The 12,433-nt window shown below is 47.3% G+C and overlaps 1 protein-coding gene across 1 annotated transcript in view; it reads right to left on the bottom strand.

The window, feature by feature from the left end:
• LAMA1 (laminin subunit alpha 1) overlaps positions 1 to 12,166 on the bottom strand; it is a 135,038-nt gene extending 122,872 nt beyond the window's left edge. The window contains exon 1 of the mRNA XM_048508450.1: positions 11,963 to 12,166. Within this exon, the coding sequence (XP_048364407.1) occupies positions 11,963 to 12,035 (73 nt within the window). The 5' untranslated portion in view covers positions 12,036 to 12,166. The remainder of the gene's footprint in view (positions 1 to 11,962) is intronic.
• Between the last annotated feature and the right edge of the window lie 267 nt (positions 12,167 to 12,433).

Raw genomic sequence — 12,433 nt, 5'->3', positions numbered from 1 at the left:
TTGAAATTAGGTGGGATTTATTAGTGTGTATTCAAATGCTCCTCATGGGTCGAATCCCCACTACCGCCTTAGCCAGGTTTCAGAACACAAACTAACCAGGTTTGAGGGATGACCTCCCCATTGTTTGTGTGGCAGATTCTGTTTCTGGCGCTCATTCTCCCCGTTAAACTGCATTCCAGCAGGACCTGGTTGCAAGTGGCATAGACCCATTAACACGGTTCAGAGCTGATCCGAGAAGGGGGATGAGGGTTAAAACCCTGACTCGTTTCCTGCCCTGGAATGTGATGTGGAATTTGGGCAACCAATCAGTGCTGAGATGCACGCACAGCCTTTCCTTGGTTTCGTTTCCACGTTTGCGATGGTCAGGGGAGACCAGCGAAGCGAGCTCGCCTGGTAGTGGGGATTGCTAAGAGTTCTGCAACCGGGTGTATCTGCTGTGTGCTCACTGTGGTGGGGAGGGAGAAACTCTGATGAAGAGGACACGGTTTCACAACGAACAGGTTTGGATCTGCATGCAAATTTCAAGTGGGGATTTGACCATGGAGGAAAGGAGAAGGGTCTCAGCAGTGGCGTTTCTGCCAGAGGGACATGGGGGGGGGGGGTCAACTTTAGATCATGTGGAGTGCGCCCGGCCGGCCTGCGGGAGACTCCCGGCCCACCTGCTGCTGAAAAGCACCCGGGGCTGGGAGGCTCCCACAGGCCCATTGGGCACCCCTCGGCCCGGCCCTACCAGACCTCCCGGGACTGCTGCCACCCTCCTCCTCTGGCTAAGGTAAGTGGGCACGGGGGGGGGGCATGGGGCACCCTGTGCAGGTGTTTCCTCAGGTGCCATCCCCCCCGTATGCCTCTTGGTCTCAGTCTTTTGAAAACCAGTTTTACACACAGAACAGGGGAATATCTACTAAATATGGCAACATGTGGAGTTCGGGCGGGGGGGGGGGGAAGGTTGTCTGCCCCTCCTCAAGCAGTGCCCAGAGCATTAGCCCCCCCTATATACACCCCTGTTCATTTAAGAATTTGCAAAGACACTAAATGTGCAGAAAAACCTTAGCAGCTACATGTTTAGCCTCCCTCTATCAAACTCCCCCCCCCATTCATGTCCGAAGCTCCGCCCATCCGTTTGTGGGTTTTAAAAACATTTTAGTGCTTTTTTGGTTTTTGGCCTGCAGGGGGTGCATTGTTTGGGCTAGCAGCACCAAACTTTCAGGGATTGTTTGGGGGACTCTCCTGATGATACTACCCGGGTTTGGTGAGGTTTGGTTCAGGGGGTCCAAAGTTATGGACTCCCAAAGGGGGTGCCCCCTTCCTCCATTGTTTCCAATGGGAGCTAATCGAAGATGGTGGCTACACCTTTGAGGGTCCATAACTTTGGACCCCCTGAACCAAACTTCACCAAACCTGGGCGGTATCATTAGGAGAGACTCCTAGAGATACCCTGAAAGTTTGGTGCTTCTAGCTTAACAATTGCACCCCTGACAGCAGGCACCCCCCAAATTTTTCCAGATTCTCGTTTTAAATCCCCGCCTTTCGGCATGGATTTAAAGGGAGAATCTGAGGTCCTCAGTTTAGAAGAAGAAGAGTTTGGATTTATATTCTCCCTTTCTCTCCTGTAGGAGACTCAAAGGGGCTTACAATCTCCTTGCCCTTGCTACCTCACAACAAACACCCTGTGAGGTGGGTGGGGCTGAGAGAGCTCCAAAAAGCTGTGACTAGCCCAAGGTCACCCAGCTGGCGTGTGTGGGAGTGCACAGGCTAATCTGAATTCCCCAGATAAGTCTTCACAGTTCAAGTGGCAGAGCAGGGAAACCCGGTTCCTCCAGATTAGAATGCCCCTGCTCTTAACCACTACGCCACATTGAAAGTGATGCTGTTTCAGGGTGGGGGATAATCCACCCCAAAACAGCATCACTTTCAATGTTGTTTAACTAGGGGCCCCAGATTCTCCCTTTAAGGTGGATTTAAAAGGAGAATTTGGGCTCTCCAGTTTAAATGCCATTGAAAGTGATGCTGTTTGGGGGTGGATTCCAGCATCACAGCAGCTGCCGGGGGGCGGGGGCGCAAAACTCAGATTTTGCACCAGGCTCCATTTTCCCTCTATGCCTCTGCCCAGAGGGGAGGGACAGGGGAGGGCAGGGCAGGGCAGGGGAGTCTGCCATCCCCGACCTCGGAGAGCTGCCCCCCCCCCCCACCTGCACCCCCCCCCCCCCCCCCCCCCCCCCCCCCCCCCCCCCCCCCCCCGCCCCCCCCCCCCCCCCGCCCCCCCCCCCCCCCCCCCCCACGTGGCCATGCACTAGGAGCGGGTGGGGGTGTGGCCCCACCCACGAACCCCCACTGGCGTAATGCCCATTGGGCAAGGTGGGCAGCTGCCCAGGGCATCACCTTGTGGGGGGCATCAAAATGCTGGGTTCGTTTTTGGGTATTTTAGTGGTTTTCCATTTTTGCCCTGCAGGGGGCACAGTTTTTAGGCTAGCGGCACCAAAATTTCAGCGTACCATCAGGAGACTGTCCTTATACTCACCCCCCATGTTTGGTGAGGAGTTTGGTTCAGGGAGTCCAAAGTTATGGACTCCCAGAAGTGCCCCGCATACCCCACATTTGTTTCCAATGGGAGCTAATAGGAGATGTAGGGGCTACAGAGTTTTGTGGGTCCATAACTTTGGCCCCCCTGAACCAAACTGCACCAGGGGTATCATTAGGGCAGTCCCCTGATGAGACCCTGAAAGTTTTGAGACTGTGCCTTCAGAAATGTGCCCCCCACAGCCTGCAACCCCCATTGACAGCAATGCAGAAAACTCAATGCAGAACAAAGATTCTTGGGCAAATTTCTAGGATGTTCCTGCAGGGGGTGCATTTTTGGATGTATCGGCACCAAAATTTCAGGGTATCATCTAGAGATGATGGCACCCCCCAAGTTTGGTGCAGTTTGGTTCAGGGGGCCGAAGTTATGGACCCTCAAAACTGTAGCCCCCATCTCCTATTAGCTCCCATTGGAAACAATGGGGGATGGGGCACCCCCTTTGGGAGTCTTTGGACTCCCTTGAACCAAACCTCACCACACTTGGGGAGTAGCATAAGGACAGTCTCCTGATGATATGCTGAAATTTTGGTGCTGATATGTCTCAAAATGCACCCCCTGCAGGCACCAATGTCCTGGTGCAAAAATATTTTTGGTCATGGTGGAGTGGCCGCCCATGGGATGGGGGGGCATCCAACTCAGGTTTTGCCCAGGGCTACAGTTTGCCCAGGGCTGCCTCGTTACGCCCCTGGTCTCACTAGACAGAGCATTCCACCAGGTCAGGGCCAGGACTGAAAAGCATCTAGCCCTGGTTGAGGCAAGCCAGGTGTCCCATGGTTCAGGGGCCACAAGTCAATTCTCACTCAACAAACAAAGCATTCTTTGGGAGACACGGGAGATGGTCCCACAAGTACACTGACCACAGGCTGTTAAAGGCTTTGTACATTAGTACTAAACCTTGACCTTGACCCAGTTTTCCACCTGGAGCCACAGGTTGAATGTGTGCCTGCCACGAGGTTCCAGTAAGGACCCTTGCTGTCACATTTTGGACCAGCTGGCATTTCCAGAGCAAGGCAGCCCTGTGTAGAGTGAATTGCAGTAATTCAGTCCAGGTGTGACAATTGCATGGATCATTGTGGCTAGGTTAGTCTGGGACAAATAGGGAGCTAACTGTTTTTCCAGGAGAAGATGGTAAAATGCCAAGTAAGTGGTATAATTCACTTGAGCCTTCATTGTCAAGGGCATGTCAAGGAAAATACACAAACCCTTGATGGATGATGAAGTAACTAGTTGCACCCCATCAATCATGCAGCTGGCCATCTCCCATTCATCCCTTTCAGCTCAGCCACGGGACCTTTATCTTGGCTGGATTTAATTTCAGCTAGCTCTTTTTCATTCATTACATCACAGCCTCCAGGAAACTGGCCAAAACATTAGAGGTAGTGTCCAGATGACTGTCCATCATCAGATACAACTGGGTGTAATGTGCATACTGATGACAACCCAGTCCCCCCAGATTAACCTGGCAAGAGGGCACATATTCAGCCTAGATGTTGTTGCATGGATCTTTCCTCCAGGGCCGAAGACTGCAGGTGATATCCAGGCAGGGGATGTATCCAAGAGATACCCCATCAGGTGCGGGGTGCTGCAGGGAGCCATCCTTCCCCCCATGCTATTTAACATCTTCATGCCACCCCTGGCCCAGTTGGTACAGAGCTACAGTTTACAGTGCCATCAGTATGCTGATGACACCCAATTCATCCTTACAATGGAGGGTCATCCATACTGCACCCCAGATGCTCTCCAGCATTATTTAGAAGCTGTGGCCAGCTGGTTGAAAACAAGCAGACTGAAAGTTAATCTAGCAAAGATGGAGATCCTGTAACTGGTCGGGGGGAGAGGCTGGGGAACTCCCAACTGCCAGGCTTAGATGGTGAGGCCCTACATCTGGCCTCATCAGTAAAGAGTCTTGGCATGACCTTGGACTCTACCCTTTTGTTGGAGGATCAGGTCACGAGAACAGGCCAGACTGTGTTTTTCTACCTGCAGGCTGGACTACTGCAACTGCAAGCTCTGCTGCTGGCCTGCAGCACATCACTTCCAGTCACATCCCAAATTAAAAAACTCATCCAAAATGCATCCACAAGGCTGCTTATAGGAGCAGCCAGCAGAGACCATATAACACTGGTCCTGGAATATCTGCACTGGCTGCCCAGTGAGTACCAGATCATCTTCAAAGTTCTCAACCCCCAAAGACAAGCCTAATTGGTGGGGCAGTGGGGCATGGCCGCCAGCTTCTCTGCCAAGCCTGCCACCAGCCTCCCCATCCCCCTGCCCACCCTCTTCCACTCCTCAAAGACAAGCAGGACAAGTCTAGTCCCCCCACCCCCACCACCCCACTCTGTCTAGGGCGGCCCCTGTATTCCTAACCACTTTACTGCTAATGTAGTAATAAAACAGTAGTCCTCATTGGCTCATGCACCAAATTCAAGCACACATCAAAGTTCTTGATAGACTTTCCTGATATGACTTATACAAGACAATATCAGAGATCTAATACAGAATAATTGTGTATTTAACATAAAAATAAAAAATGTTTGTGAAGCGTTTTGTTTGTTCTTGTCACAGAATGCTGTTAATAGATGACAATCTCACAATTTTAAGTAAAAAGTCATTACTGTAGTTCAGCAATTACAATACAAAATAGTAATCTACAAAAGCCCTGTGCAAAATGTAACTAACATTACTGAGATAATACGTGGGAAGTTCTTTGAACTCCTAAACTGTGCTACATAAATACTTAATTTTATTAGATGAAATTGCTGCAATGCACTTTTTGCATGTGGTTATAATAAAACTGGGTGACCCCTCCCCTCCAGACATTATTCTAAGAAATAGCTGTGGCATACTCAGCAGGCTAAAAAGAATATTGTATAGAAAACAGATGACTTTGGATGTATCAGGATCAAAAGGATAAAATTATGCACATTGTTTTTCCCCATCTGCAGCATGAGCACAAAGCATGCATCATCTGGTTTGCTAAATATTGTGCAATACTATGGTCAACATTCTAACATAGTTAAATTTCTAGAGCTACTTCTGCAACTGAGCTACTTCTAAGCTACTTCTGCAACTGAGCTACTTCTAAGATAAAGGTGATCTCATTGAAGCTCAGTCTACTCTAGACTCTTTCAAGTTAATGACCACAAGATACCACAAAGAGTGTTCCTCTTGTCACTTCAAAAATCACTGCAGATTGTGGATATAACAGAGAACCCTAATATGCAAGATGCAGACAGTGATGTATATAGGCTGACTTCCCAAAACAAATCTTAGGAGATACCATAATAGATACAATTACAGACAGACTGCAGAACAACAAGATTCAAGTCAATTTCAGGAAAAAAATTAGTTACGGTAAGTCTCTTTTTGTGCAAACTCAAGGACCCACAAAACAATAAACTATCTTGTTTTGTAATTGGATCTTTAGACATAATACTTTTTCAGGAAACTTTTATTATTGCATTGTTTATTGTTATTTATCTATTTTGTAAATATGCTAAATGAAACAGAAAAAATATTTCATCTCTACTGGGGAATGCTACAAATGATGTAAAGGGGAGATAGAGAGAAATTTTCCCAATTTTGATTTGCACATCCCAAAACCCAAACAGATAGTCAAAGAATGCAAAAATGGTCTCATTCTGCAGCACTTTCCCCTAACCTACATACTATACTTCTTTGCTCTTCCATGGAGCATATCACCACTGAGTGGCTTGAGAGCAGCTGCTGCTAAGCATTTAAACAAAAAGAAGGGAGAATAGCCTTTTTTAAAAAAAGAACCATCCTTGGTATTTGAGTCCTGTAAATACCAACAACTAATTGCATATGCTGCTAATTTTTCAGTACATACAGGACACCATTTTGCTCGAGGACATGAACAAAAGAATTTATTGCTGACAAGGGGCTTTTTATGCTAATCTTCAGTCTCCTTAGAATGCATTCATAAGATTTTTTTCTATATCACACATTCTTCTGCACTCTTGCGCAGAACAAATACTTGGTTGCTATAACTCAAGTTTAAATAGCTCATTTTCACTTCCTAAGCCAGTCCAAAAATATAATTAAGAAAACTCTTATTTCAGCATTCCTTTTAAAGAAGAGGCACATGAGGTTCTTGGCACTGTATGAATGGGCTTCCACCTAATGCACAATTTACATGAGAGACATGTGTTCTATAAAGTAACACCTCTCCTCCTAGGCTTCAAATGAGTTTTCTGTGCTTTAATTGTTTTAATCCTACATATATTTTCATTTAATCAGCCCTCCCCCTGATTTTTTAAAAAGCTCTAAATATTTCAAAGCAATTGTAAAACTATTCTAGAGACTGGACGGAACTGCCTTAGTGATGTCATTGACATTAGCCAACCAGTGTTTGTCAAAATGTTGCTACAAATGCAGGAAAAGTTATGTGCATATTGAAAAGCACAGCACTTCCAAATTAGCCACATGGGTAGATTCTGCACAGAACAAATATAATGGGCTGAGGAAGGAAAATATCCCCCTTTGGAGGAAGAACTTCACACAGGTCTCTTCCCCCCAATGCTCTCAGCCTGTTATATTTATTTCAAACCAGGTTTTACGAAAATCCTGGGTTTCAAACACTTCCAGCTTGCCTTGGCAAACTACGGCAGCAGGAAGCAGGAATCCACTCAAATGGTGGCCACCATGTTCAGTTGGGGGGAGCTTCTTGGTTGCAAGGGAGATCTTTTGCTGCCAATTCAAAGGTCCCAAGCACGGGGGGCAGGGGAGGAGGATACCTTTTTCCTCTTTTTTTCTTTTCTTGACTGGGTACTCTGTGACAGTACATACTTCAACATACTAAAAAGCAGAAATTGCTAGGAAGAACATTTTATCAAGACCTCTTTTGATACCATTCATATATATGGGTTTTGCTATTACCAGCTGCAAATTCGACTTTATAATGAGAAAGCATGATTTAAACAGAGTTAAAACCTTCTGAGACCATTGAAGTCAAAGGAGTTTAGAAAGGTTATCTGTTTAAAACACCACAAAACAATCCTAAAGAACACTACTCAGAAGTAAGTCCTATTGTATTCAATGGGACTTACTCCTAGAAGAAAATGTTTTTAGGCCTGCAGTCTAACTATATTTTATAGCCAAACAGGAAATTAGATTTTGTTAATTTCATTACATTTTAAAAAGCAGTTATTCAGAGCATCAACAATGTGCATCTACAGAAAACGTATTGTAGGCATTCGGATTTTTCCCACATTCTTGGGATTGTTTTTGGATTAGCATCTTTAGATAAAAAGGAATGCTGATATCCACAAACAGTTATCCCCAAAAAGATTTTGATTGCCATCTGTTCCACAAAGGTGCAGACACATTACTGAGCAGATAATATATGAACTCTGTCCTAAATCTTGTCCAAAAATGGGGGTTGGTCCCTTTACAGAAACAAACTAGGAAGCTTTAGTTTGCTTTTAAAGATAGTGACCCTGCTGTTATAACCTCTAACATACACTGAAGCTCTGATATGCACACAGAGCTAGCATTCTTTTACCTATGCATTCCCATTAACTTCTATAGAGAGAGCAGTTCTCCATAAACATTATTTACTCTGCTATCTCTTCCACTGAAGTGCATGGAAATAAACGTATCTTCTTTTCAGAGTATTGTTCTTCTCATTTCCTGTACAGCATGAACACACAATACTGTGCCTAATAGCATTAACCTAACTAGTAGTTTGAATATAACACCTCAGATGCCAACAGGTACTTTATCTGGGCCAGTTTTTAATTTCAAATTAATTAATTCATTCACACACACACACACACACACACACACACACACACACCGTGTGCGCAAAAAAACCCATTACTGGTCACAAAATATCAATATCTACATTTAATCATCTTTTTAAAAAATGTCTGCTGTAAGTCCAAGCAAACAAAAAACATGTTTCATTCCTTCTGAGTGCATATTTTATAATACTCCACTATGATTCACTGAGAAAAGAAAAATGTATGACTTTTAAATGCTGACCTGCAGTAATGTTCATTATATGAAGTAATGCTCTCAAATAGGAGAGAGTATGCAAAATCCCCCAGAATTCCACTTGGCTTCAAATTCTACATAAGAATGTAGTATCTGTGTCTGTCTGAAACCTCGACTGTTTAATATTGCTTTGGCTACCAGTCCTGGTAGCTCTGGCTTTACAAAGACCCTGAGGAAATTCTCCTGTATTCTTGTAGATCAATTTGTCACTAGCAAATATGGTAGGAGCCAGTTTTGCATTTTATCTCAGTAGACTCTTGTGTCTATTTAGCTGCTCACACAATCTACTTACATGAGCAGTGTTATGTCAGAAAACAGAACTCGTGGCACTGCAAGGAGAATCTATTTATGGAAGCTGACTTCCTATTTCAGTGGGATCCCCAGATGCACCATTATACTGTTCCTCCTAGCAGAAGCAGTTATGGTGTGGCAGATGTCAACAGCATCAAGGTAACAGCCGGAATGCCCTCCTTCTGATTAACAGCCAAGGGATAAAACAATAGATTTTTTTCATCCATTTGAAATGCATACATTGGACATCCTTGACATCTACCCTTTCTAACCAACATCCTAAATCTAGTATAGAAACTCTGCCAGACATTTTAAGTATGTCAGAACAGAGGGATAGTGCTGTTAGTCTGCTCAGTGGCACTTTCAGCATTATCAAAATGCATTTCAGCATAAGCTTCCAGGAGCCAGAAGTGCCTTCATCCAGCAGCATCTCCCCAATTCACAAATGCTTATGCTAAAAGGAGTGGATTCTGAGAGTTACAGAATATTAAAAAATGGCAAAGCTGACAATACTACAGAGTAGTAATGGGGAAAAATGGTGCCCGGAGCAAAGTGGCACCCCCCCCCCGTGCCTCCACCCCCTCACGCCCCACTTACCTGAGCTGGCAGCGGTCCCAGGCCAAGGGGTGCTTGGCTGCAGCCTCCGCTGGGCCTGGCGGGGCTGGGTGGGGTGGAGGGGGACCCTGCAGTGGCCCCGCTAGGTCGCTCCTTCAGCCTCTGCCGGCTGAAGGACTGGCCTGGCAGGGCTGGGGCTGGCCAAGGGAGGAAGAGGTGGGGGTGATTTTGCAGCCCTCCCCCACAGACGCCAACCTCTCCTCCCCCGCGCTGACTCAGACAAGTCAAGTCGGCATGGGGGCACAGGGGGGGCACCATCCCCACACAGCACACCCCTCTTCCCCTGCGCCGACCTTAGATCCAAGTCAGCATGGAGGAGGAGGGGTAGGGGTGATTTTGCAGCCCTCCCCAGCAGACGCCAACCCCTCCTCCCCTGCACTGACTCAGACAAGTCAAGTCGGCATGGGGGCGCAGGGGGGCACCATCCCCATACGGCACACCCCTCCTCCCCCACGCCAACCCAAGAGCCGAGTCGGCATGGAGGAGGAGGGGTGGGGTGATTTTCCCCCATGTGACAGGATGACGTGCACCCAGAAACATGTGACCCCACATGTATCCACCCCTGCGATACTACCAAGGGACAATAATGTTGAGCATTTTTTTTAGAAAACAGGAAACCTTTCATGGAATATCTTTTGAAAACTCATTCAAATAGAGAAGTAGTATCACGGTTTGAAATCTTTAAAAAGTAGATTGTAAACTCTAGAATACATTTAAAAAATAAATATTGAAATAATGTTTTAATTACATGCATGAACCTAGAGTTAATTTTCAATCAAAGATGATACAGCTGGAAGTCCATATATGGTGTGTGATGGCTTGTATTTTGTTTTTGCTTTTGTGTTTTTTCCTGGTTGTGTGTTTTGTTTATTTTATGCGTGAGAAAATTAAAAAAAACAAATTAAAAATAAATGCATGTACCAGAATAAATAGTTCTGTCTTTTAAATACCAACTGGACTGTTGATGTGTCAGTACAGTATATCTGAATGTAATCTATGTCATTTTGAAATCGTTTAGACTTCCTTCATATGTGACACACTTTACCAAAATATCTTATTACATTTGTTTAAAAGTTTCCAGGATTCATAGTTGCAGATTGTTTTAGTGAATGCTCCTCTACCTCCGTTCCGCTTGCTCACTCGCCCCCAACAGGTGAGCGAAAGAATTACATCTTCTCTGCACGCTGGTTTGAGTGCTTCAAACCCGCACAAAAGCTGTCTGATTGACTAAATCCTCCCCTGAGAACATCGCTAGTCTGGGGTGCCGCAGCTCTTTTGCAGCCTGTGTGTGAGCACCAGACCTATCTAATCCTCAAAGTGGGTGTACCCAAAAATCCAGTAACAAGGAATTTGGACTAGGAGGAAAGCCAGCATCTTCAGCTCCCAGAAGAAATCCTGGATGTCTTAAGTATGCAAATCCAGACAGAAAAGACTAGAGCAAGACAGTGTGAGAAGGGAAAAGAGGATAAGGCTGTCAGTCTGGCTGTGGGACAAGGAGGGAGCCTTTGTGAAGAGCTTTCCCTCCCCATTCATTCTCACAGCAAAAGAACATAACTCAGCGGAAAGAAGGGGATGGCAACAGAATCACAGCATCAAACTGATCTTAACGCTTTTTAACCTCAAGGGTTATGCATACGGTCATGCATACGGTCAATTCTACAAAAAGAAGAAGAATTCCACACGAATCTGTAGGGGAGCCTCTAAACAAGGCAGTTTTCCCCCTAATTTCAAAGCGCACAGACCAAGTTTCAGCTCCCACGAATCCAGGGGGGAGGCCCTTTCCTCTTCCAGGGGAGGAAAGGAGAATCCCCTTCTGCCAGCAGATGAGATGAAAGACCAGGCATGGGGGAGAAAACGGGATGTAAATTACAAGGAAGCGGGCGATGGAGAAAGCCCCGCGGGAGAGAAAGTTCTAGTGCGGGGATGCCAAGGGAAGGAGAGATCAAGGAAACAGTGTGGGGGATTTCAGACTTTGTGTTCCCTTTAATCCCCACACAGAGAGAGCACATCAAACAAGCTAGATCTCGTTGCAGCGAACTTTGTTTCCTGCAGATCCAACGCTGCACGTGGTCACCGGACAATACGGACCTGCATTGACTGGTGTCCCCCGCCTCCCTTCCCTTCGCCCCGCTCCGAGCTCCGGCATTCCTCCGCATCCAGAAGTCTCCGGCCTCCCCTTCCCATTGCAACCCCCTGGCATGAATCCCGAGACTGAAACTTTGCAGCACCTCGCCTTCCAGACGGAGGCTGCTTGGCCCGCGTGGCTTTCAGCTCCTCAGCCTGGCCGCGCTTTGCTCAGAAGGACGAGGGCTTCGGGGGGGTGGGGGGTGAGCACTCATTCGAAGCCACCCGAGGGGGACTGCATCTGAGACTCGGGGACCCCATGCTCCCAGGGGCCAGCCCGGCATTGCAGACCGGTCCAGGGACTCAGCCTGGCTCGGAACGTCCAGCCGCGCTCACCTCGAAGCTGGCACTCGGCCACGGCGAAGAGCAGCACAGCCGGGAGCAGCCGTGGCCACCCGCAGCAGCCCATCTCCACGCTGGCTGCACAGGTTGAGGAGGGAGGGAGCCTTCGTTCCTGTCCGGCAAGCTCCGCCGAGATAGCCCCGCGCTGCGACTCACGACCCCCTTCCTTTCTTCCTCTCTTGCTGCTCCCCACCCCCTTTCTTGTCACCCGCCCTTATCTCCGCCGCCCTCTGTTCGGCAGCCGCAAGGAAGCCTTCCATCCCGGGAAACTGGAGAGGGTCTGGCGGAAACCATTCTCCAAGGGATAGGGTATTCCCTGCAGACCCCAAGCGCTGCAGCGCCCTGGACTTCTGCCCAGGGATCCCCTAAGAGGGCGGCTGTTTTGAGGGGCTGCTGCCACGGCCACCGAGGATCATCTGTCGACACTTCGGAACCATTCCTAGTTCCTAGGTGGTTTCTCAATCC

Source organism: Sphaerodactylus townsendi, linkage group LG09 (genome assembly GCF_021028975.2).
Source record: "Sphaerodactylus townsendi isolate TG3544 linkage group LG09, MPM_Stown_v2.3, whole genome shotgun sequence".
NCBI lineage: Eukaryota > Metazoa > Chordata > Lepidosauria > Squamata > Sphaerodactylidae > Sphaerodactylus > Sphaerodactylus townsendi.
This window is presented reverse-complemented; position numbering and strand designations above follow the sequence as displayed.